The 25,602-nt window shown below is 51.4% G+C and overlaps 5 protein-coding genes across 5 annotated transcripts; 4 read left to right on the top strand and 1 right to left on the bottom strand.

Annotated features, from left to right (window-relative positions):
- The first annotated feature begins 9,088 nt into the window (after window positions 1-9,088).
- Window positions 9,089-10,056, top strand: LOC146768894 (histone H1.11R-like). Its single transcript, XM_085640636.1, has one exon. The coding sequence runs from the start codon at window positions 9,089-9,091 to the stop codon at window positions 9,761-9,763; it is 675 nt and encodes a 224-aa protein (XP_085496762.1). The 3' UTR covers window positions 9,764-10,056.
- Window positions 10,057-10,211: 155 nt separating this feature from the next.
- Window positions 10,212-10,952, top strand: LOC146768893 (histone H3). Its single transcript, XM_085640637.1, has one exon. It carries the CDS (start codon window positions 10,513-10,515, stop codon window positions 10,921-10,923), a length of 411 nt encoding a protein of 136 aa, XP_085496763.1. The 5' UTR covers window positions 10,212-10,512; the 3' UTR covers window positions 10,924-10,952.
- A 105-nt stretch (window positions 10,953-11,057) lies between these two features.
- On the bottom strand, window positions 11,058-12,480 carry LOC146768892 (histone H2B 1.2-like). The gene has a single exon (XM_085640634.1). The coding sequence runs from the start codon at window positions 12,256-12,258 to the stop codon at window positions 11,761-11,763; it is 498 nt and encodes a 165-aa protein (XP_085496760.1). The 5' UTR covers window positions 12,259-12,480; the 3' UTR covers window positions 11,058-11,760.
- On the top strand, window positions 12,472-12,870 carry LOC146768891 (histone H2A type 2-C-like). Its single transcript, XM_085640620.1, has one exon. The coding sequence runs from the start codon at window positions 12,472-12,474 to the stop codon at window positions 12,868-12,870; it is 399 nt and encodes a 132-aa protein (XP_085496746.1).
- Window positions 12,871-13,577: 707 nt separating this feature from the next.
- Window positions 13,578-14,127, top strand: LOC146768890 (histone H4). The gene has a single exon (XM_085640635.1). It carries the CDS (start codon window positions 13,619-13,621, stop codon window positions 13,928-13,930), a length of 312 nt encoding a protein of 103 aa, XP_085496761.1. The 5' UTR covers window positions 13,578-13,618; the 3' UTR covers window positions 13,931-14,127.
- Window positions 14,128-25,602: the final 11,475 nt, after the last annotated feature.

The following is a 25,602-nucleotide window of genomic DNA, read 5'->3' as shown; positions in this document are numbered from 1 at the left end:
GACTCCTGGCACCAGTTTTACTGATACTTGTGACATTTGCAGGTGTTAGGCTTCAAGGGGATGAAGTCGCACCTTCTACCCAGGTTTATGAGCTCCGCGCAGGGTAAGATTTCCGGTTTCACCCCCGGCTGCAGGTGTGAAAACAAAACACTTCACAGACTCAGTAAAGTGTATTTAACTCGTTCACAGCATCAAAACAAGGCCTGCAAGGTCTTGGGTGTGTTTCCAGCCTCCAGGCACCAATTTACTGATACTTGTGACATTTGCAGGTGTGAGGCATCATGGGGATGAAGTCGCACGTTCTACCCAGGGTTATGGAGCTCCGCGCAGGGTGAGATTTCAGGGTTCACCCCTGGATGGAAGTGTGAACATAAAACACTTCACATACTCAGGAAAGAGTATTTAGCTGCTTTACAGTATCAGAATAAGGCCTGCAAGGCCTTGGGACTACTTCCAGCCTCCTGGCACCAGTTTTACTGATACTTGTGACATTTGCAGGTGTTAGGCTTCAAGGGGATGAAGTCGCACCTTCTACCCAGGGTCATGGAGCTCCACGCAGGGTAAGATTTCAGGCTTCGCCCCAGGCTGGAGGAGTGAAAATAAAACACATCACATACTCAGGTAAGTGTATTTAACTCCTTTACAGTATCAGAATAAGGCCTGCAAGGCCTTGGGCCTACATCCAGCCTCCTGGCACCAGTTTTACTGATACTTGTGACATTTGTAGTTGTTAGGCTTCAAGGGGATGAAGTCGCGCCTTCTACCCAGGGTCATGGAGCTCCGCGCAGGGTAAGATTTCAGGTTTCACCCCTGGCTGCAGGGGTGAAAACAAAACACTTCACAGACTCAGTAAAGTGTATTTAACTCCTTCACAGCATCAGAACAAGGCCTGCAAGGCCTTGGGTGTGTTTCCAGCCTCCAGGCACCAATTTACTGATACTTGTGACATTTGCAGGTGTTAGGCATCAAGGGGATGAAGTCGCACCTTCTACCCAGGGTTATGGAGCTCCGCGCAGGGTAAGATTTCAGGGTTTACCCCTGGATGGAAGTGTGACAATAAAACACTTCACATACTCAGGAAAGTGTATTAGGTGCTTTACAGTATCAGAATAAGGCCTGCAAGGCCTTGGGCCTACTTCCAGCCTCCTGGCACCAGTTTACTGATACTTGTGACATTTGCAGGGGTTAGGCTCCAAGGGGATGAAGTCGCACCTTCTACCCAGGGTTATGGAGCTCCGCGCAGGGTGAGATTTCAGGGTTTACCCCCGGATGGAAGTGTGAAAATAAAACACTTCACATACTCAGGAAAGTGTATTTAGCTGCTTTACAGTATCAGAATAAGGCCTGCAAGGTCTTGGGTGTGTTTCCAGCCTCCAGGCACCAATTTACTGATACTTGTGACATTTGCAGGTGTGAGGCATCATGGGGATGAAGTCGCACCTTCTACCCAGGGTTATGGAGCTCCGCGCAGGGTGAGATTTCAGGGTTCACCCCTGGATGGAAGTGTGAACATAAAACACTTCACATACTCAGGAAAGAGTATTTAGCTGCTTTACAGTATCAGAATAAGGCCTGCAAGGCTTTGGGACTACTTCCAGCCTCCTGGCACCAGTTTTACTGATACTTGTGACATTTGCAGGTGTTAGGCTTCAAGGGGATGAAGTCGCACCTTCTACCCAGGGTCATGGAGCTCCACGCAGGGTAAGATTTCAGGCTTCGCCCCAGGCTGGAGCAGTGAAAATAAAACACATCACATACTCAGGAAAGTGTATTTAACTCCTTTACAGTATCAGAATAAGGCCTGCAAGGCCTTGGGCCTACATCCAGCCTCCTGGCACCAGTTTTACTGATACTTGTGACATTTGTAGTTGTTAGGCTTCAAGGGGATGAAGTCGCGCCTTCTACACAGGGTCATGGAGCTCCGCGCAGGGTAAGATTTCAGGTTTCACCCCTGGCTGCAGGGGTGAAAACAAAACACTTCACAGACTCAGTAAAGTGTATTTAACTCCTTCACAGCATCAGAACAAGGCCTGCAAGGCCTTGGGTGTGTTTCCAGCCTCCAGGCACCAATTTACTGATACTTGTGACATTTGCAGGTGTTAGGCATCAAGGGGATGAAGTCGCACCTTCTACCCAGGGTTATGGAGCTCCGCGCAGGGTAAGATTTCAGGTTTCACCCCTGGCTGCAGGGGTGAAAACAAAACACTTCGCATACTCAGTAAAGTGCATTTCACTCCTTTACAGTATCAGAACAAGGCCTGCAAGGCCTTGGGCCTACTTCCAGCCTCCTGGCACCAATTTACTGATACTTGTGACATTTGCAGGGGTTAGGCTTCAAGGGGATGAAGCCGCACCTTCTACCCAGGGTTATGGAGCTCCGCGCAGAGTGAGATTTCAGGGTTTACCCCTGGATGGAAGTGTGAACATAAAACACTTCACATACTCAGGAAAGTGTATGTAGCTGCTTTACAGTATCAGAATAAGGCCTGCAAGGCCTTGGGACTACTTCCAGCCTCCTGGCACCAGTTTTACTGATACTTGTGACATTTGCAGGTGTTAGGCATCAAGGGGATGAAGTCGCACCTTCTACCCAGGGTCATGGAGCTCCGCGCAGGGTGAGATTTCAGGGTTCACCCCTGGCTGCAGGTGGGAAAATAAAACACTTCACATACTCAGGAAAGTGTATTTAGCTCCTTTACAGTATCAGAATGAGGCCTGCAAGGCCTTGGGCCTACTTCCAGACTCCTGGCACCAGTTTTACTGATACTTGTGACATTTGCAGGTGTTAGGCTTCAAGGGGATGAAGTCGCACCTTCTACCCAGGTTTATGGAGCTCCGCGCAGGGTAAGATTTCCGGTTTCACCCCCGGCTGCAGGTGTGAAAACAAAACACTTCACAGACTCAGTAAAGTGTATTTAACTCCTTCACAGCATCAAAACAAGGCCTGCAAGGTCTTGGGTGTGTTTCCAGCCTCCAGGCACCAATTTACTGATACTTGTGACATTTGCAGGTGTGAGGCATCATGGGGATGAAGTCGCACCTTCTACCCAGGGTTATGGAGCTCCGCGCAGGGTGAGATTTCAGGGTTCACCCCTGGATGGAAGTGTGAACATAAAACACTTCACATACTCAGGAAAGAGTATTTAGCTGCTTTACAGTATCAGAATAAGGCCTGCAAGGCCTTGGGACTACTTCCAGCCTCCTGGCACCAGTTTTACTGATACTTGTGACATTTGCAGGTGTTAGGCTTCAAGGGGATGAAGTCGCGCCTTCTACCCAGGGTCATGGAGCTCCGCGCAGGGTAAGATTTCAGGTTTCACCCCTGGCTGCAGGCGTGAAAACAAAACACTTCACAGACTCAGTAAAGTGTATTTAACTCCTTCACAGCATCAGAACAAGGCCTGCAAGGTCTTGGGTGTGTTTCCAGCCTCCAGGCACCAATTTACTGATACTTGTGACATTTGCAGGTGTTAGGCATCAAGGGGATGAAGTCGCACCTTCTACCCAGGGTTATGGAGCTCCGCGCAGGGTAAGATTTCAGGTTTCACCCCTGGCTGCAGGGGTGAAAACAAAACACTTCACATACTCAGTAAAGTGCATTTCACTCCTTTACAGTATCAGAACAAGGCCTGCAAGGCCTTGGGCCTACTTCCAGCCTCCTGGCACCAATTTACTGATACTTGTGACATTTGCAGGGTTAGGCTTCAAGGGGATGAAGTCGCACCTTCTATCCAGGGTTATGGAACTCCGCGCAGGGTGAGATTTCAGGGTTCACCCCTGGATGGAAGTATGAACATAAAACACTTCACATACTCAGGAAAAAGTATTTAGCTGCTTTACAGTATCAGAATAAGGCCTGCAAGGCCTTGGGACTACTTCCAGCCTCCTGGCACCAGTTTTACTGATACTTGTGACATTTGCAGGGGTTAGGCTTCAAGGGGATGAAGTCGCACCTTCTACCCAGGGTTATGGAGCTCCGCGCAGGGGGAGATTTCAGGGTTTAGCCCTGGATGGAAGTGTGAACATAAAACACTTCACATACTCAGGAAAGTGTATTTAGCTCCTTTACAGTATCAGAATGAGGCCTGCAAGGCCTTGGGCCTACTTCCAGACTCCTGGCACCCGTTTTACTGATACTTGTGACATTTGCAGGTGTTAGGCTTCAAGGGGATGAAGTCGCACCTTCTACCCAGGTTTATGGAGCTCCGCGCAGGGTAAGATTTCAGGTTTCACCCCCGGCTGCAGGTGTGAAAACAAAACACTTCACAGACTCAGTAAAGTGTATTTAACTCCTTCACAGCATCAAAACAAGGCCTGCGAGGTCTTGGGTGTGTTTCCAGCCTCCAGGCACCAATTTACTGATACTTGTGACATTTGCAGGTGTGAGGCATCATGGGGATGAAGTCGCACCTTCTACCCAGGGTTATGGAGCTCCGCGCAGGGTGAGATTTCAGGGTTTACCCCTGGATGGAAGTGTGAACATAAAACACTTCACATACTCAGGAAAGTGTATTTAGCTGCTTTACAGTATCAGAATAAGGCCTGCAAGGCCGTGGGCCTACTTTCAGCCTCCTGGCACCAGTTGTACTGATACTTGTGACATTTTGCAGGTGTTAGGCATCAAGGGGATGAAGTCGCACCTTCTACCCAGGGTTATGGAGCTCCGCGCAGGGTAAGATTACATGTTTCACCCTTGGCTGCAGGGGTGAAAACAAAACACTTCACAGACTCAGGAAAGTGTATTTAACTCCTTCACAGCATCAGAACAAGGCCTGCAAGGTCTTGGGTGTGTTTCCAGCCTCCAGGCACCAATTTACTGATACTTGTGACATTTTAAGGTGTTAAGCTGTGAGGGGATGAAGTCGCACCTTCTACCCAGGGTTATGGAGCTCCGCGCAGGGTAAGATTTCATGTTTCACCCCTGGCTGCAGGTGTGAAAACAAAACACTTCACAGACTCAGTAAAGTGTATTTAACTCCTTCACAGCATCAGAACAAGGCCTGCAAGGTCTTGGGTGTGTTTCCAGCCTCCAGGCACCAATTTACTGATACTTGTGACATTTGCAGGTGTTAGGCATCAAGGGGATGAAGTCGCACCTTCTACCCAGGGTTATGGAGCTCCGCGCAGGGTAAGATTACAGGTTTCACCCCTGGCTGCAGGGGTGAAAACAAAACACTTCACAGACTCAGGAAAGTGTATTTAACTCCTTCACAGCATCAGAACAAGGCCTGCAAGGTCTTGGGTGTGTTTCCAGCCTCCAGGCACCAATTTACTGATACTTGTGACATTTTAAGGTGTTAAGCTTCAAGGGGATGAAGTCGCACCTTCTACCCAGGGTTATGGAGCTCCTCGCAGGGTAAGATTTCAGGTTTCACCCCTGGCTGCAGGGGTGAAAACAAAACACTTCACAGACTCAGTAAAGTGTATTTAACTCCTCACAGCATCAGAACAAGGCCTGCAAGGTCTTGGGTGTGTTTCCAGACTCCAGGCACCAATTTACTGATACTTGTGACATTTGCAGGTTTTAGGCTTCAAGGGGATGAAGTCGCACTTTCTACCCAGGGTTATGGAGCTCCGCGCAGGGTAAGATTTCAGGATTCACCCCTGGCTGGAGGTGTGAAAACAAATCACTTCACATACTCAGTAAAGTCTATTTAACCCCTAACAGTATCAGAACAAGGCCTGCAAGGCCTTGGGCCCACTTCCAGCCTCCTGGCACCAGCTTTACTGATACTTGTGACATTTGTAGGTGTTAGGCTTCAAGGGGATGAAGTCGCACCTTCTATCCAGGGTCATGGAGCTCCGCGCAGGGTGAGATTTCAGGGTTCACCCCTGGCTGCATGTGTGAAAATAATACACTTCACATACTCAGGAAAGTGTATTTAACTCCTTTACAGTATCACAATAAGGCCTGCAAGGCCTTGGGTGTGTTTCCAGCCTCCAGGCACCAGTATTACTGATACTTTGTGACATTTTAAGGTGTTAAGCTTCAAGGGGATGAAGTCACACCTTGTACCCAGGGTCATGGAGCTCCGCGCAGGGTAAGATTTCAGGCTTCACCCCAGGCTCGAGGAGTGAAAATAAAACACTTCACATACTCAGGAAAGTGTATTTAACTCCTTTACAGTATCAGAATAAGGCCTGCAAGGCCGTGTGTGTGTTTCTAGCCTCCAGGCACCAGTATTACTGATACTTTGTGACATTTTAAGGTGTTAAGCTTCAAGGGGATGAAGTCACACCTTGTACCCAGGGTCATGGAGCTCCGCGCAGGGTAAGATTTCAGGCTTCACCCCAGGCTGGAGGAGTGAAAATAAAACACTTCACACACTCAGGAAAGTGTATTTAACTCCTTTAAAGTATTAGAATAAGGCCTGCAAGGCCTTGGGCCTACTTCCAGCCTCCTGGCACCAGTTTTACTGATACTTGTGACATTTGTAGGTGTTAGGCTTCAAGGGGATGAAGTCGCACCTTCTACCCAGGGTCTTGGAGCTCTGCGCAGGGTGAGATTTCAGGGTTTACCCCTGGCTGCAGGTGTGAAAATAAAACAGTTCACATACTCAGGAAAGTGTATTTAACTCCTTCACAGTATCACAATAAGGCCTGCAAGGCCTTGGGTGTGTTTCCAGCCTCCAGGCACCAGTATTACTGATACTTTGTGACATTTTAAGGTGTTAAGCTTCAAGTGGATGAAGTCACACCTTGTACCCAGGGTCATGGAGCTCCGCGCAGGGTAAGATTTCAGGCTTCACCCCAGGCTGGAGGAGTGAAAATAAAACACTTCACATACTCAGGAAAGTGTATTTATCTCCTTTACAGTATCAGAATAAGGCCTGCAAGTCCTTGGGCCTACTTCGAGCCTCCTGGCACCAGTTTTACTGATACTTGTGACATTTGCAGGTGTTAGGCTTCAAGGGGATGAAGTTGCACCTTCTACCCAGGGTCATGGAGCTCCGCGCAGGGTGAGATTTCAGGGTTCACCCCAGGCTTGATGTGTGACAATAAAACACTTCACATACTCCGGAAAGTGTAATTAACTCCTTTACCGTATCAGAATAAGGCCTGCAAGGCCTTGGGCCTACTTCCAGCCTCCAGGCACCAGTATTACTGATACTTTGTGACATTTTAAGGTGTTAAGCTTCAAGGGGATGAAGTCACACCTTGTACCCAGTGTCATGGAGCTCCGCGCAGGGTAAGATTTCAGGCTTCACCCCAGGCTGGAGGAGTGAAAATAAAACACTTCACATACTCAGGAAAGTGTATTTAACTCCTTTACAGTATCAGAATAAGGCCTGCAAGGCCTTGGGCCTACTTCCAGCCTCCAGGCACCAGTATTACTGATACTTTGTGACATTTTAAGGTGTTAGGCTTCAAGGGATGAAGTCGCACCTTGTACCCAGGGTCATGGAGCTCCGCGCAGGGTACGATTTCAGGTTTGGAGGTGTGAACTCCGTTACAGTATCAGAACAAGACCTGCATGGCCTTGGGTGTGTTTCTAGCCTCCAGGCACCAGTTTTACTGATACTTTGTGACCTTTGGAGGAGATAAGCTTCAAGGGGACGTAGTTGCACCTTCTACCCAGGGTTATGGAGCTATGCGCAGGGTGAGATTTCAGGGTTCACCCCTGGCTGGAGGTGTGACTATGTGGATTGTTTTGTTTTCACACCTCCAGCCAGGGGTGAACCCTGAAATCTCACCCTGCGCGGAGCTCCATAACCCTGGGTAGAAGGTGCGACTTCATCCCCTTGAAGCTGTAAACCTCCAAATGTCACAAATATTACTAAAACATGTACCTGGAAGCTAGGGATGGGCCGGAGATCCTGAAGGCTAAGATCTGATACTGTGAATGGTGTTCATGTGCGTTCTGGACTTTGTGAAGTGTTTTGTTTTCTTCCCCTACCTCCATCCAAATTAGCAGCAGGCCTCGATCAGGCTACAGTGCGCAGAATATGATTTCTGGTCTCAGGTCTCCCTCGTGACATACCATTGGATTCAGGAGTGGTCCCCACTCCAGCGATAGGGCTCAGTAGAACAGTGGTAGTCACAGGCCTCACTCTGTACTGTACTATTCAGTTCCGCAGTGGGCCTCCCCGGTCATAGGCTCAGCGTCTGACATACAGTAACTCACTCTGTCTACAGATGTCACCTCAGAGGTACACCTAGCTCCAGCTGTAAAAATCAGCTCAGCAGAGTGCCTCCATGCCGGTACTGGGGTCACCATTTCAGGTGCATTCACACCCTCTGCTCTCACTTGGGGTGTCTTAAAACATGTAGGCCTAACTCGGCCGCCTTCCTTCATTGTGTCACTGTGTATTTATTGTATTGAGTCTGCACCCGCCTCCTCTGGCTCGGCGCTCGGCAGTGAATGCTCTCTGCCTGCATGTGAAGCTGCCAGCACACGGCCGCCTGGTGATGCGTGCGAGGCTGGAGCCAGGGCCGTGCCCCGCTGCTTGTAAGCCCCGAGCCGAGGGTGCCACAGCCGAGGGTGCAGGCGCGCGGGGAGGGCCCCCTGGCCCCCGTGCCAGGGGCTCCCTGGCATTGTTTCCACCCCGCGCTCGGCCGGCGGAGCCCTGTGTTACTTCGGCCCGTTCCAGAACGCGCTCCCCGCGGCCCCCGCAGCCCCACTGTGACGCCACAGGGCCCGCTCCCTGCAGGAGCCCCCTCCCTCCCGCGGGCCGCCGCTCCCGGCCGCAGGAGTCGAGAGTGGACCGGGGAAAAGGGGTCCGGAGCCCGGGATTTCAGGCATGGAGGCGCCCGCCGTCGGGGGAGCGCCGAGTCTCCCCGCGGATCACAAGCCAGGGATGAGGGGTGGATTCGAAACGGGGGCAGGCCCGGGAGAGGGCCGAAGCTGGGCTCCTGGTCATGTATGCGTGGAAGCGCGTGTTTAACTGATTGTGTTTTAAAACGTGGATAATCCGAAGGTAGGAAACACAAAAGTCAGCTGGGAGCAAAGAGCCGAGTGTGCCTCGCACAGCCCTGTCTGCTCGGGACCAATCAGAGGCCGGCTCCTCCCTGTATATATTCACGGGGCTCGGGTTTGGGAGGGACATTTCTGTTCAGTGACAGCGCCCGCGCCGAGACTCGCATTACAATGGCCGAAACCGCTCCAGCCGCCGCGGCGCCTCCCGCTGAGGTCGCCCCCAAGAAAAAGCAGCAGCAGCAGCAGCAGCAGAAGAAGAAGACGAAGACAGCGGGGGCCTCCAAGGCCAAGAAGCCTTCCGGCCCCAGCGTGGCCGATCTGATCCTGAAGGTGGTGACCGCCTCTGCCGAGAGGAAGGGAGTCTCCCTGTCGGCCATGAAGAAGGGGCTGGTCGCCGAGGGCTACGATGTGGACAAGAACAAGAGCCGGGTCAAGGCCTCCCTCAAGAGCCTGGTCAGCAAAGGCGCCCTGGCCCAGCTGAAGGGCACCGGGGCCTCCGGATCCTTCAAGGTGAACAAGAAGCAGCTGGAGGGCAAGAAGGCGGCCAAGAAGGCGGCCGCCAAGACCAAGAAACCAGCGGCCAAGAAAGCTGCCCCTGCCGCCAAGAAGCCCAAAAAGGCTCCGGCGGGGGTCAAGAAGAGCCCGAAGAAGGTCAAGAAGCCTGCGGCAGCAAAGAGCCCCAAGAAGCCCAAGGCTGCCCCCGCCAAGAAGGCTGCCAAGAGCCCAGCGAAAGCCAAGGCGGCGAAGCCCAAAGTGGCCAAGAAAAGCCCTGCCAAGGTAGTCAAACCCAAGGCAGCCAAGCCCAAAGCAGCCAAGCCCAAGAAGGCAGCGCCCAAGAAGAAGTAAGGGCTTGCACCAAGACACTGCAAACACAACGGCTCTTTTAAGAGCCATCCACCCGGTCCAGAAGAGAGCTTGTTCGTCCCCACCCTTGCACCCCGCGTGCACACTTCTCTATAATAATAAACGGCACAGTAAATCCATAGCGCACCTTTCCGCACGCGAGTGCCGTGTGTGATCTTGGTCATGTAAACGGCTCTTTTGGTGCTGCGTGGATTGAAATCTGTGTACCAAATAAAGAAGGGGGTCTGGGAGTTTATTAGACCTCCGTTTATAATAAATGTGAAATAACGTGTGCCTTGGTGCTTTCACTGTATCCGGGCAGATTCGAAGTGGTGTCTGCATAAAGCAGACGATTGTGAACGTGAAATCGAGCGCAGTTAACGGCGGCGTGTTCCAGGGTGACCAAGGGCAGTACACTTATAAAATCCTGGGCTCCTCGCCCAGTTGACCGGGGGCGAGTGGTTCGTGTGACTATGGATGGACACGGAGACAAAGGCTGACCCAAGCGCGGGCTACGGCTCCAACGTACATCATCCAATCGGAGGGTGTCTTTTTCTCCACAGCTCATTGGAGAGACAGGCTGCAGCCTCCGGTTCATTGGCCAATCATTGCACACCGCGGGCTATTTTCAAACGTGGGGCGGTCGCTTCAGCCAACCAGAGCAGCCCTCCGTCTTCGAGTGCATAAATAGGGCTCTTGCCTGCTTGAACTCCATTCTTCCTCGCTTGTCGCTGAGAGAGACCGCTCCCGCCATGGCCCGCACCAAGCAGACAGCCCGCAAGTCCACCGGCGGCAAAGCGCCTCGCAAGCAGCTGGCCACCAAGGCTGCCCGCAAGAGCGCGCCTGCCACCGGCGGCGTCAAGAAGCCTCACCGCTACCGACCCGGCACTGTGGCTCTCCGCGAGATCCGCCGCTACCAGAAGTCCACCGAGCTCCTCATCCGCAAGCTGCCCTTCCAGCGCTTGGTGAGGGAGATCGCCCAGGACTTCAAGACCGACCTGCGCTTCCAGAGCTCCGCCGTCATGGCCCTGCAAGAGGCCAGCGAGGCCTACCTGGTGGGGCTCTTCGAGGACACCAACCTGTGCGCCATCCACGCCAAGAGGGTGACCATCATGCCCAAGGACATCCAGCTGGCCCGTCGTATCCGAGGCGAGAGGGCCTAAGGAGACACGCCGACCCGAACAACCACCACAACGGCTCTTTTAAGGGCCACCACCCTGTCACCTACGAGCTTCTCTTATCTGCCATGGCATGTTCTACAGGTTAGGGTGGGTGGGCTGGCTGAGAGTACCACGAGTACTGGGTAACTTATACCGGCACTGGGTGACCAGAGCACTCCGTGTTCACAGTGCACAATCGCATCTTCAATGTGTCCATCGTTTAATAAAGAGCTTTGTTTGGGTGGAGGGTTGTGTTGGGATCCGCTGGTCACAAGCCAGCGCTGTGGGGCATCTGTGCTCCCGGTACATCGGGTTCATGTGTCCGATTTCGGGAGCGCTTGCCCAGGGGCGGATTATTGCCGTTGCCCTTGGTCTTAAAGTACAAACACAACGTGACACCCGCACACACTAAAACTGGTCGCCGAAAACAATAAGCCCGTGGGCTCATTTAACGTCATCGTTACATTACAGTGCTTATGTGACACTTGGTACCAAAGAGAGGGCTCATTCATATAAACAGGTTTATTTAAACAGGCAAAACGGGTTGCCTGCTCCATCGTCCCTCGCTCATTTAACGTCATCGTTACATTACAGTGCTTACGTGAGACTTGGTCCCAAAGAGAGGGCTCATTCATATAAACATGTTTATTAAAAACGGGTTGCCTGCTCCATCGTCCCTCGGTCTGCAGCAAGACCCGTGAGAGCGGGTCTTGTGCGCTCAACATTACCTTTTAAAACACTTATTTCTCCGGTCATAATAGAAGCACATTAGCTCTTAGGGGAGGACGTGGTTGGCCCTTAAAAGAGCCGTTGTGTTAGTTGGGGATGCGCCTCGAAGCCTTACTTGGCGCTGGTGTACTTGGTGACGGCCTTGGTGCCCTCCGACACGGCGTGCTTGGCCAGCTCTCCGGGCAGCAGCAGACGCACTGCGGTCTGGATCTCCCGGGAGGTGATGGTGCGCCGCGAGTTGTAGTGGGCCAGGCGGGAAGCCTCCCCGGCGATGCGCTCGAAGATGTCGTTCACGAAGGAGTTCATGATGCCCATGGCCTTAGAGGAGATGCCGGTGTCCGGGTGCACCTGCTTCATCACTTTGTAAATGTAGATTGCATAGCTTTCCTTCCTGCTCCTCTTGCGCTTCTTCCCGTCCTTCTTGGGCGGCTTGGAGAGCGCTTTCTTGGAGCCCTTCTTGGGAGCCGGCGCGGACTTGGCTGGTTCAGGCATGGTCGACAATCTGCACCGCTTCCTGTGGAGCCGAGAGAAATAAGGCCAGGCGAGCCCGGCACTTGTATTTATAGGCTGGGCGTGTAAAGTAGCTGCTTCTCTGCTCTCCCTTCTCATTGGCAGGCAAAGGCAAGCCCCCCACCTCCTAGTGTACTGCGGTTCTGGGTCTCTGATTGGTGAAACAGAAGCCCTCCTCCCTCCAATGAGAAGTACTATCAGCGCCTAGCTGTCAACCAATCAGACGCACCCGAAGTCTTTATATCGCCGGAGTCGAGCCGAACAGCAGTACTAATCTCTCTGTTGTGTGAGTGAGCCCCTGCATCGATCGCCATGTCTGGACGCGGAAAGCAAGGAGGAAAGGCCCGCGCTAAGGCCAAGACACGCTCTTCCAGAGCCGGGCTCCAGTTCCCCGTGGGCCGTGTGCACAGGTTACTCCGGAAGGGAAGCTACGCCGAGAGGGTGGGCGCCGGTGCCCCCGTCTATTTGGCTGCAGTCCTGGAGTACCTGACCGCTGAGATCCTGGAGCTGGCCGGCAACGCTGCCCGTGACAACAAGAAGACCCGCATCATCCCCAGACACCTCCAGCTGGCCATCCGCAACGACGAGGAGCTGAATAAGCTGCTGGGCCGAGTCACCATCGCCCAGGGAGGAGTCCTGCCCAACATCCAGGCCGTGCTGCTGCCCAAGAAAACCGAGAGCCACAAGGCAGGGGGCAAAGCAAGCAAGTAAAGGCCCGCAGACCACCGTGGAAACACACCCTAAACACAAAGGCTCTTTTCAGGGCCAACCACAGACTCCATCAAAGAGCGTATCCGTGCCAAGGTGTTACTCTGGCAGGCTTCATAGTCGCGGCAGCGCCCGCACCGTCGCTACATAGGAGGGATGCCCAAGCCCTCGGACGGACACATAAATGCTGCCCCCGTCCCAAAACCGAGCTTGAGGCCGACGAGAATAATCTTTTTGTAAAAATAAATAAATACGTGTTTATAGGGGCAGTTTACAGACTTGCCACGACCGGGCCTGACCTGTGGACAGTGTTACGGGGTTGCGGGCGGCCGCACACAGCGGGGTGGTGCCGGTGAGGCCGTTAATGTGTTGGCTCCATTAAAACATTTCAGAGCCTGCTGTTCATAGTGGGAGCGGGCACCGAGCGCCAGGGTTAGGCGGGCCGCGGTGATGAGTGGGGGCCGGGAAGGGAGGCGTGTGTGTGTGCTTGACTGTGATCCGTGCCCCGGCGGCAGCTGCTGAGCCCACGACAAAGAGGCGGCTGGGAGCGCGCTCTTTTTCAAACGGCAACGGCCGCTCCAGCCCCCCGCTCCCTGCAGAGGGCGGTCCAGGGGCGGGCTCCCCCTCGCCTTCCGTTGAGTCACGTGGGCCGCTTGGAGCGCCCTAGCCGGTCCGCCGCAGCTCCTCCATATAAGCAGCCGTCGCTGGCTGTTTCCTCATTTCTGCTCAGTCACAGTACCGACAGGACAACATGTCTGGACGCGGCAAAGGAGGGAAGGGGCTCGGCAAAGGCGGCGCCAAGAGGCACCGCAAGGTGCTCCGGGACAACATCCAGGGCATCACCAAGCCGGCCATTCGCCGCCTGGCGCGCCGTGGCGGGGTCAAGCGCATCTCCGGCCTCATCTACGAGGAGACCCGCGGGGTGCTGAAGGTTTTCCTGGAGAATGTGATCCGGGACGCCGTCACCTACACCGAGCACGCCAAGAGGAAGACCGTCACCGCCATGGATGTCGTTTACGCCCTGAAGCGCCAGGGCCGCACCCTCTACGGATTCGGCGGTTAAACTCTCGACTTGCCCACGGAAAGAAAGAGAAAAAAAAACACCAACCCAAAGGCTCTTTTAAGAGCCGACCACGATGTCATGGGAGAGCTGTATCTATGCACTAGGGATCCCGCAGGGCAGGCCTGCTTTGTAGGCCCACAGCCGGTCGGGTGAGGGGGGCATTTCTCCGAAACCGCCATGCAAGGCACTGTCCTGGGGCCAGGGCACCTTCCTGGAGCCCCGCGTCCATCCTAGTCCCGCCCACGGGGCCCGCTGTCCTGAAGCCCTGTACTGGCCACCTAAGGCGGGTATAGCCCGGCCCAGGGGCCCGCCATTCTGGAGCTCTGTACTTGGGACCTAAGGCGGGTATAGCCCGGCCCGGGGGCCCGCCATCCTGGAGCCCTGGACTGTGGACCCACGGCGAGTTTGGCCCGGCCCAGGGCCGGTCATTTCCCTCGACTATTAAGCCCCCACGTAGTGGGGGCTTACAGAACACGAATGAGGGACAAAGGTTCGAGCTAGCGGCGGCGGCCGCGCGGCCGGCCATCTGGTCGCCGATTTGCGCGACCAGATGGCCCACGGAGCTGCGCGACCAGATGGCCGGGCGGCGGAACGGCCGCGCTACCTCTAACTTTTGTCTCTCGCTCGGGCGCTGTAAGCCCCCACTTCGTGGGGGCTTAATAGTCGGTAAAATAGAGCGTTCCCATGCAGGCCCATGGGGTGTGCGATCCTCATTTTTTTTTGTGACCGATTTCGGGACTCTAAGCACCTGTTTTAGTGCTTTTTTTTTTTTATTATTGTTTTGTTGACATTTTGGTTCAAGGGGACCATGGCACTACTTCTACCCGGGGCAATGGAGCTCCACTTCGGGTAACATTTCAGGTTTTCCCCCTCAGCTGGAGATGGGCCCCCAAAAAAAAAAAAAATCGTAATCCTAATAAAATACATATATTTTTATTTTTTTTCACCCAAAAATGAAATAACGTCCTTCACAGTATCTGGTCCATTTTGTAGCCTCCAGTCACCCCTTTAACAATGTTTAATAAAAAATAAAAATAAAAATACTAAAATTTTAGGTCAAATGGGACGAAGTCACTTTTTCTACACAGGGTGCTCCAATTGGGGTAATATTTCAGGATTTACCCCTCGACTGGAGGTGGGAAAAATACTTCACTCAAAGGGTACATAAAGCCCTTTACATTATCAGATCCAAGACTTCAGTGTCTCGGGCCCATTTCTAGCCTCCAGGCGCTTGTTTTATTCTTTTTATGACATTTTGAAATTTACAGGTTTATGGGGACACAGTAGCTCGTTCTACCCAGGGCTATGGAGCTCCGCGCAGGGTAAGATTTCAAGTTTCGCCCCGGGCTGGAGATGTGAAAACGCAACACTTCACATACTCAGCAAAGTGTATTTAACCCCTTTACAGTATCAGAACAAGGCCTTGGGCCTACCTCCAGCCTCCAGGCACCAATTTTACTGATACTTGTGACATTTGCAGGTGTTAGGCTTCAAGGGGATGAAGTCGCACCTTCTACCCAGGGTTATGGAGCTCCGCGCAGGGTAAGATTTCAGGATTCACCCCTGGCTGTGGTGCGAAAATAAAACACTTCACATACTCAGTAAAGTCTATTTAACCCTTAACAGTATCAGAACAAGGCCTGCAAGGCCTTGGGCCTACTTCCAGCCTCCTGGCACCAGTTTTACTGATACTTGTGACATTTAAAGGTGTTAGGCTTCAAGGGGATGAAGTCGCACCTTCTACCCAGGGTTATGGAGCTCCGCGCAGGGTGAGATTTCAGGGTTCACCCCTGGATGGAAGTGTGAACATAAAACACTTCACATACTCAGGAAAGAGTATTTAGCTGCTTTACAGTATCAGAATAAGGCCTGCAAGGCCTTGGGACTACTTCCAGCCTCCTGGCACCAGTTTTACTGATACTTGTGACATTTGCAGGTGTTAGGCTTCAAGGGGATGAAGTCGCACCTTCTACCCAGGGTCATGGAGCTCCACGCAGGGTAAGATTTCAGGCTTCGCCCCAGGCTGGAGGAGTGAAAATAAAACACATCACATACTCAGGAAAGTGTATTTAACTCCTTTACAGTATCAGAATAAGGCCTGCAAGGTCTTGGGCCTACATCCAGCCTCCTGGCACCAGTTTTACTGATACTTGTGACATTTGTAGTTGTTAGGCTTCAAGGGGATGAAGTCGCGCCTTCTACCCAGGGTCATGGAGCTCCGCGCAGGGTAAGATTTCAGGTTTCACCCCTGGCTGCAGGGGTGAAAACAAAACACTTCACAGACTCAGTAAAGTGTATTTAACTCCTTCACAGCATCAGAACAAGGCCTGCAAGGCCTTGGGTGTGTTTCCAGCCTCCAGGCACCAATTTACTGATACTTGTGACATTTGCAGGTGTTAGGCATCAAGGGGATGAAGTCGCACCTTCTACCCAGGGTTATGGAGCTCCGCGCAGGGTAAGATTTCAGGTTTCACCCCTGGCTGCAGGGGTGAAAACAAAACACTTCGCATACTCAGTAAAGTGCATTTCACTCCTTTACAGTATCAGAACAAGGCCTGCAAGGCCTTGGGCCTACTTCCAGCCTCCTGGCACCAATTTACTGATACTTGTGACATTTGCAGTGGTTAGGCTTCAAGGGAATGAAGCCGCACCTTCTACCCAGGGTTATGGAGCTCCGCGCAGAGTGAGATTTCAGGGTTTACCCCTGGATGGAAGTGTGAACATAAAACACTTCACATACTCAGGAAAGTGTATGTAGCTGCTTTACAGTATCAGAATAAGGCATGCAAGGCCTTGGGCCTACTTCCAGCCTCCTGGCACCAGTTTTACTGATACTTGTGACATTTGCAGGTGTTAGGCATCAAGGGGATGAAGTCGCACCTTCTACCCAGGGTCATGGAGCTCCGCGCAGGGTGAGATTTCAGGGTTCACCCCTGGCTGCAGGTGGGAAAATAAAACACTTCACATACTCAGGAAAGTGTATTTAGCTCCTTTACAGTATCAGAATGAGGCCTGCAAGGCCTTGGGCCTACTTCCAGACTCCTGGCACCAGTTTTACTGATACTTGTGACATTTGCAGGGGTTAGGCTTCAAGGGGATGAAGTCGCACCTTCTACCCAGGGTTATGGAGCTCCGCGCAGGGTGAGATTTCAGGGTTTACCCCTGGATGGAAGTGTGAAAATAAAACACTTCACATACTCAGGAAAGTGTATTAGGTGCTTTACAGTATCAGAATAAGGCCTGCAAGGCCTTGGGCCTACTTCCAGCCTCCTGGCACCAGTTTACTGATACTTGTGACATTTGCAGGGGTTAGGCTTCAAGGGGATGAAGTCGCACCTTCTACCCAGGGTTATGGAGCTCCGCGCAGGGTGAGATTTCAGGGTTTACCCCTGGCTGCAGGTGGGAAAATAAAACACTTCACATACTCAGGAAAGTGTATTTAGCTCCTTTACAGTATCAGAATGAGGCCTGCAAGGCCTTGGGCCTACTTCCAGACTCCTGGCACCAGTTTTACTGATACTTGTGACATTTGCAGGTGTTAGGCTTCAAGGGGATGAAGTCGCACCTTCTACCCAGGTTTATGGAGCTCCGCGCAGGGTAAGATTTCAGGTTTCACCCCCGGCTGCAGGTGTGAAAACAAAACACTTCACAGACTCAGTAAAGTGTATTTAACTCCTTCACAGCATCAAAACAAGGCCTGCAAGGTCTTGGGTGTGTTTCCAGCCTCCAGGCACCAATTTACTGATACTTGTGACATTTGCAGGTGTGAGGCATCATGGGGATGAAGTCGCACCTTCTACCCAGGGTTATGGAGCTCCGCGCAGGGTGAGATTTCAGGGTTCACCCCTGGATGGAAGTGTGAACATAAAACACTTCACATACTCAGGAAAGAGTATTTAGCTGCTTTACAGTATCAGAATAAGGCCTGCAAGGCCTTGGGACTACTTCCAGCCTCCTGGCACCAGTTTTACTGATATTTGTGACATTTGCAGGTGTTAGGCTTCAAGGGGATGAAGTCGCACCTTCTACCCAGGGTCATGGAGCTCCACGCAGGGTAAGATTTCAGGCTTCGCCCCAGGCTGGAGGAGTGAAAATAAAACACATCACATACTCAGGAAAGTGTATTTAACTCCTTTACAGTATCAGAATAAGGCCTGCAAGGCCTTGGGCCTACATCCAGCCTCCTGGCACCAGTTTTACTGATACTTGTGACATTTGTAGTTGTTAGGCTTCAAGGGGATGAAGTCGCGCCTTCTACCCAGGGTCATGGAGCTCCGCGCAGGGTAAGATTTCAGGTTTCACCCCTGGCTGCAGGGGTGAAAACAAAACACTTCACAGACTCAGTAAAGTGTATTTAACTCCTTCACAGCATCAGAACAAGGCCTGCAAGGCCTTGGGTGTGTTTCCAGCCTCCAGGCACCAATTTACTGATACTTGTGACATTTGCAGGTGTTAGGCATCAAGGGGATGAAGTCGCACCTTCTACCCAGGGTTATGGAGCTCCGCGCAGGGTAAGATTTCAGGTTTCACCCCTGGCTGCAGGGGTGAAAACAAAACACTTCGCATACTCAGTAAAGTGCATTTCACTCCTTTACAGTATCAGAACAAGGCCTGCAAGGCCTTGGGCCTACTTCCAGCCTCCTGGCACCAATTTACTGATACTTGTGACATTTGCAGGTGTTAGGCATCAAGGGGATGAAGTCGCACCTTCTACCCAGGGTCATGGAGCTCCGCGCAGGGTGAGATTTCAGGGTTCACCCCTGGCTGCAGGTGGGAAAATAAAACACTTCACATACTCAGGAAAGTGTATTTAGCTCCTTTACAGTATCAGAATGAGGCCTGCAAGGCCTTGGGCCTACTTCCAGACTCCTGGCACCAGTTTTACTGATACTTGTGACATTTGCAGGGGTTAGGCTTCAAGGGGATGAAGTCGCACCTTCTACCCAGGGTTATGGAGCTCCGCGCAGGGTGAGATTTCAGGGTTTACCCCTGGATGGAAGTGTGAAAATAAAACACTTCACATACTCAGGAAAGTGTATTAGGTGCTTTACAGTATCAGAATAAGGCCTGCAAGGCCTTGGGCCTACTTCCAGCCTCCTGGCACCAGTTTACTGATACTTGTGACATTTGCAGGGGTTAGGCTTCAAGGGGATGAAGTCGCACCTTCTACCCAGGGTTATGGAGCTCCGCGCAGGGTGAGATTTCAGGGTTTACCCCTGGATGGAAGTGTGAACATAAAACACTTCACATACTCAGGAAAGTGTATGTAGCTGCTTTACAGTATCAGAATAAGGCATGCAAGGCCTTGGGCCTACTTCCAGCCTCCTGGCACCAGTTTTACTGATACTTGTGACATTTGCAGGTGTTAGGCATCAAGGGGATGAAGTCGCACCTTCTACCCAGGGTCATGGAGCTCCGCGCAGGGTGAGATTTCAGGGTTCACCCCTGGCTGCAGGTGGGAAAATAAAACACTTCACATACTCAGGAAAGTGTATTTAGCTCCTTTACAGTATCAGAATGAGGCCTGCAAGGCCTTGGGCCTACTTCCAGACTCCTGGCACCAGTTTTACTGATACTTGTGACATTTGCAGGTGTTAGGCTTCAAGGGGATGAAGTCGCACCTTCTACCCAGGTTTATGGAGCTCCGCGCAGGGTAAGATTTCAGGTTTCACCCCCGGCTGCAGGTGTGAAAACAAAACACTTCACAGACTCAGTAAAGTGTATTTAACTCCTTCACAGCATCAAAACAAGGCCTGCAAGGTCTTGGGTGTGTTTCCAGCCTCCAGGCACCAATTTACTGATACTTGTGACATTTGCAGGTGTGAGGCATCATGGGGATGAAGTCGCACCTTCTACCCAGGGTTATGGAGCTCCGCGCAGGGTGAGATTTCAGGGTTCACCCCTGGATGGAAGTGTGAACATAAAACACTTCACATACTCAGGAAAGAGTATTTAGCTGCTTTACAGTATCAGAATAAGGCCTGCAAGGCCTTGGGACTACTTCCAGCCTCCTGGCACCAGTTTTACTGATATTTGTGACATTTGCAGGTGTTAGGCTTCAAGGGGATGAAGTCGCACCTTCTACCCAGGGTCATGGAGCTCCACGCAGGGTAAGATTTCAGGCTTCGCCCCAGGCTGGAGGAGTGAAAATAAAACACATCACATACTCAGGAAAGTGTATTTAACTCCTTTACAGTATCAGAATAAGGCCTGCAAGGCCTTGGGCCTACATCCAGCCTCCTGGCACCAGTTTTACTGATACTTGTGACATTTGTAGTTGTTAGGCTTCAAGGGGATGAAGTCGCGCCTTCTACCCAGGGTCATGGAGCTCCGCGCAGGGTAAGATTTCAGGTTTCACCCCTGGCTGCAGGGGTGAAAACAAAACACTTCACAGACTCAGTAAAGTGTATTTAACTCCTTCACAGCATCAGAACAAGGCCTGCAAGGCCTTGGGTGTGTTTCCAGCCTCCAGGCACCAATTTACTGATACTTGTGACATTTGCAGGTGTTAGGCATCAAGGGGATGAAGTCGCACCTTCTACCCAGGGTTATGGAGCTCCGCGCAGGGTAAGATTTCAGGTTTCACCCCTGGCTGCAGGGGTGAAAACAAAACACTTCGCATACTCAGTAAAGTGCATTTCACTCCTTTACAGTATCAGAACAAGGCCTGCAAGGCCTTGGGCCTACTTCCAGCCTCCTGGCACCAATTTACTGATACTTGTGACATTTGCAGGGGTTAGGCTTCAAGGGGATGAAGCCGCACCTTCTACCCAGGTTTATGGAGCTCCGCGCAGGGTAAGATTTCAGGGTTCACCCCAGGCTTGAGCTGAGAAAATAAAACACTTCACATTCTCAGGAAAGTGTTTTTATCTCCTTTCCAGTATCAGAATAGGGCCTGCAAGGCCTTGGGCCTACTTCCAGCCTCCTGGCACCAGTTTTTCTGATACTTGTGACATTTGCAGGTGTTAGGCTTCAAGGGGATGAAGTCGCACCTTCTACCCAGGGTTATGGAGCTCCGCGCAGGGTGAGATTTCAGGGTTCACCCCTGGATGGAAGTGTGAGAATAAAACACTTCACATACTCAGGAAAGTGTATTTAGCTGCTTTACAGTATCAGAATAAGGCCTGCAAGGCCTTGGGCCTACTTCCAGCCTCCTGGCACCAGTTTTACTGATACTTGTGACATTTGCAGGTGTTAGGCTTCAAGGGGATGAAGTCGCACCTTCTACCCAGGGTTATGGAGCTCCGCGCAGGGTGAGATTTCAGGGTTCACCCCTGGATGGAAGTGTGAGAATAAAACACTTCACATACTCAGGAAAGTGTATTTAGCTGCTTTACAGTGTCAGAATAAGGCCTGCAAGGCCTTGGGCCTACTTCCAGCCTCCTGGCACCAGTTTTACTGATACTTGTGACATTTGCAGGTGTTAGGCTTCAAGGGGATGAAGTCGCACCTTCTACCCAGGGTCATGGAGTTCCGAGCAGGGTGAGATTTCTGGGTTCACCCCAGGCTTGAGGTGTGACAATAAAACACTTCACATACTCCGGAAAGTGTATTTAACTCCTTTACAGTATCAGAATAAGGCCTGCAAGGCCTTGGGCCTACTGCCAGCCTCCTGGCACCAGTTTTACTGATACTTGTGACATTTGTAGGTGTTAGGCTTCAAGGGGATGAAGTCGCACCTTCTACCCAGGGTCATGGAGCTCCGCGCAGGGTGAGATTTCAGGGTTCAACCCTGGCTGCAGGTGTGAACATAAAACACTTCACATACTCAGGAAAGTGTATTTAACTCCTTTACAGTATCAGAATAAGGCCTGCAAGGCCTTGGGCCTACTTCCAGCCTCCTGGCACCAGTTTTACTGATACGTGTGACATTTGCAGGTGTTAGGCTTCAAGGGGATGAAGTCGCACCTTCTACCCAGGGTCATGGAGCTCCGCGCAGGGTGAGATTTCAGGGTTCACCCCTGGCTGCAGGTGTGAAAATAAAACACTTCACATACTCAGGAAAGTGTATTTAGCTCCTTTACAGTATCAGAATAAGGCCTGTAAGGCCTTGGGCCTACTTCCAGCATCCTGGCACCAGTTTTACTGATACTTGTGACATTTGCAGGTTTTAGGCTTCAAGGGGATGAAGTCGCACCTTCTACCCAGGTTTATGGAGCTCCGCGCAGGGTAAGATTTCAGGGTTCACCCCAGGCTTGAGCTGAGAAAATAAAACACTTCACATTCTCAGGAAAGTGTTTTTATCTCCTTTCCAGTATCAGAATAGGGCCTGCAAGGCCTTGGGCCTACTTCCAGCCTCCTGGCACCAGTTTTTCTGATACTTGTGACATTTGCAGGTGTTAGGCTTCAAGGGGATGAAGTCGCACCTTCTACCCAGGGTCATGGAGCTCCGCGCAGGGTGAGATTTCAGGGTTCACCCCTGGCTGCAGGTGGGAAAATAAAACACTTCGCATACTCAGGAAAGTGTATTTAGCTCCTTTACAGTATCAGAAAGAGGCCTGCAAGGCCTTGGGCCTACTTCCAGACTCCTGGCACCAGTTTTACTGATACTTGTGACATTTGCAGGGGTTAGGCTTCAAGGGGATGAAGTCGCACCTTCTACCCAGGGTTATGGAGCTCCGCGCAGGGTGAGATTTCAGGGTTTACCCCTGGATGGAAGTGTGAAAATAAAACACTTCACATACTCAGGAAAGTGTATTAGGTGCTTTACAGTATCAGAATAAGGCCTGCAAGGCCTTGGGCCTACTTCCAGCCTCCAGGCACCAATTTACTGATACTTGTGACATTTGCAGGTGTTAGGCATCAAGGGGATGAAGTCGCACCTTCTACCCAGGGTTATGGAGCTCCGCGCAGGGTAAGATTTCAGGTTTCACCCCTGGCTGCAGGGGTGAAAACAAAACACTTCACATACTCAGTAAAGTGCATTTCACTCCTTTACAGTATCAGAACAAGGCCTGCAAGGCCTTGGGCCTACTTCCAGCCTCCTGGCACCAATTTACTGATACTTGTGACATTTGCAGGGTTAGGCTTCAAGGGGATGAAGTCGCACCTTCTACCCAGGGTTATGGAACTCCGCGCAGGGTGAGATTTCAGGGTTCACCCCTGGATGGAAGTGTGAACATAAAACACTTCACATACTGTAAAGCAGCTAAATACTCTTTCCTGAGTATCAGAATAAGGCCTGCAAGGCCTTGGGACTACTTCCAGCCTCCTGGCACCAGTTTTACTGATACTTGTGACATTTGCAGGGGTTAGGCTTCAAGGGGATGAAGTCGCACCTTCTACCCAGGGTTATGGAGCTCCGCGCAGGGTAAGATTTCAGGATTCACCCCTGGCTGTGGTGCGAAAATAAAACACTTCACATACTCAGTAAAGTCTATTTAACCCTTAACAGTATCAGAACAAGGCCTGCAAGGCCTTGGGCCTACTTCCAGCCTCCTGGCACCAGTTTTACTGATACTTGTGACATTTGCAGGTGTTAGGCTTCAAGGGGATGAAGTCGCACCTTCTACCCAGGGTCATGGAGCTCCACGCAGGGTAAGATTTCAGGCTTCGCCCCAGGCTGGAGGAGTGAAAATAAAACACATCACATACTCAGGAAAGTGTATTTAACTCCTTTACAGTATCAGAATAAGGCCTGCAAGGCCTTGGGCCTACATCCAGCCTCCTGGCACCAGTTTTACTGATACTTGTGACATTTGTAGTTGTTAGGCTTCAAGGGGATGAAGTCGCGCCTTCTACCCAGGGTCATGGAGCTCCGCGCAGGGTAAGATTTCAGGTTTCACCCCTGGCTGCAGGCGTGAAAACAAAACACTTCACAGACTCAGTAAAGTGTATTTAACTCCTTCACAGCATCAGAACAAGGCCTGCAAGGTCTTGGGTGTGTTTCCAGCCTCCAGGCACCAATTTACTGATACTTGTGACATTTGCAGGTGTTAGGCATCAAGGGGATGAAGTCGCACCTTCTACCCAGGGTTATGGAGCTCCGCGCAGGGTAAGATTTCAGGTTTCACCCCTGGCTGCAGGGGTGAAAACAAAACACTTCACATACTCAGTAAAGTGCATTTCACTCCTTTACAGTATCAGAACAAGGCCTGCAAGGCCTTGGGCCTACTTCCAGCCTCCTGGCACCAATTTACTGATACTTGTGACATTTGCAGGGTTAGGCTTCAAGGGGATGAAGTCGCACCTTCTATCCAGGGTTATGGAACTCCGCGCAGGGTGAGATTTCAGGGTTCACCCCTGGATGGAAGTGTGAACATAAAACACTTCACATACTCAGGAAAAAGTATTTAGCTGCTTTACAGTATCAGAATAAGGCCTGCAAGGCCTTGGGACTACTTCCAGCCTCCTGGCACCAGTTTTACTGATACTTGTGACATTTGCAGGGGTTAGGCTTCAAGGGGATGAAGTCGCACCTTCTACCCAGGGTTATGGAGCTCCGCGCAGGGTGAGATTTCAGGGTTTACCCCTGGATGGAAGTGTGAACATAAAACACTTCACATACTCAGGAAAGTGTATTTAGCTCCTTTACAGTATCAGAATGAGGCCTGCAAGGCCTTGGGCCTACTTCCAGACTCCTGGCACCCGTTTTACTGATACTTGTGACATTTGCAGGTGTTAGGCTTCAAGGGGATGAAGTCGCACCTTCTACCCAGGTTTATGGAGCTCCGCGCAGGGTAAGATTTCAGGTTTCACCCCCGGCTGCAGGTGTGAAAACAAAACACTTCACAGACTCAGTAAAGTGTATTTAACTCCTTCACAGCATCAAAACAAGGCCTGCAAGGTCTTGGGTGTGTTTCCAGCCTCCAGGCACCAATTTACTGATACTTGTGACATTTGCAGGTGTGAGGCATCATGGGGATGAAGTCGCACCTTCTACCCAGGGTTATGGAGCTCCGCGCAGGGTGAGATTTCAGGGTTTACCCCTGGATGGAAGTGTGAACATAAAACACTTCACATACTCAGGAAAGTGTATTTAGCTGCTTTACAGTATCAGAATAAGGCCTGCAAGGCCGTGGGCCTACTTTCAGCCTCCTGGCACCAGTTGTACTGATACTTGTGACATTTTGCAGGTGTTAGGCATCAAGGGGATGAAGTCGCACCTTCTACCCAGGGTTATGGAGCTCCGCGCAGGGTAAGATTACATGTTTCACCCTTGGCTGCAGGGGTGAAAACAAAACACTTCACAGACTCAGGAAAGTGTATTTAACTCCTTCACAGCATCAGAACAAGGCCTGCAAGGTCTTGGGTGTGTTTCCAGCCTCCAGGCACCAATTTACTGATACTTGTGACATTTTAAGGTGTTAAGCTGTGAGGGGATGAAGTCGCACCTTCTACCCAGGGTTATGGAGCTCCGCGCAGGGTAAGATTTCATGTTTCACCCCTGGCTGCAGGGGTGAAAACAAAACACTTCACAGACTCAGTAAAGTGTATTTAACTCCTTCACAGCATCAGAACAAGGCCTGCAAGGTCTTGGGTGTGTTTCCAGCCTCCAGGCACCAATTTACTGATACTTGTGACATTTGCAGGTGTTAGGCATCAAGGGGATGAAGTCGCACCTTCTACCCAGGGTTATGGAGCTCCGCGCAGGGTAAGATTACAGGTTTCACCCCTGGCTGCAGGGGTGAAAACAAAACACTTCACAGACTCAGGAAAGTGTATTTAACTCC

Source organism: Triturus cristatus, unplaced genomic scaffold (genome assembly GCF_964204655.1).
Source record: "Triturus cristatus unplaced genomic scaffold, aTriCri1.1 SCAFFOLD_292, whole genome shotgun sequence".
Classification (NCBI taxonomy): domain Eukaryota; kingdom Metazoa; phylum Chordata; class Amphibia; order Caudata; family Salamandridae; genus Triturus; species Triturus cristatus.
The sequence above is the reverse complement of the archived record's forward strand: the minus strand, read 5'-3'. Positions and strand labels throughout refer to the sequence as shown.

Coding starts and splice junctions, on each gene's coding strand:
- LOC146768894 (XM_085640636.1), top strand. CDS start 9,089: ATGGCCGAAACCGCTCCAGCCGCCGCGGCGCCTCCCGCTGAGGTCGCC.
- LOC146768893 (XM_085640637.1), top strand. CDS start 10,513: ATGGCCCGCACCAAGCAGACAGCCCGCAAGTCCACCGGCGGCAAAGCG.
- LOC146768892 (XM_085640634.1), bottom strand. CDS start 12,258: ATGAGAAGGGAGAGCAGAGAAGCAGCTACTTTACACGCCCAGCCTATA.
- LOC146768891 (XM_085640620.1), top strand. CDS start 12,472: ATGTCTGGACGCGGAAAGCAAGGAGGAAAGGCCCGCGCTAAGGCCAAG.
- LOC146768890 (XM_085640635.1), top strand. CDS start 13,619: ATGTCTGGACGCGGCAAAGGAGGGAAGGGGCTCGGCAAAGGCGGCGCC.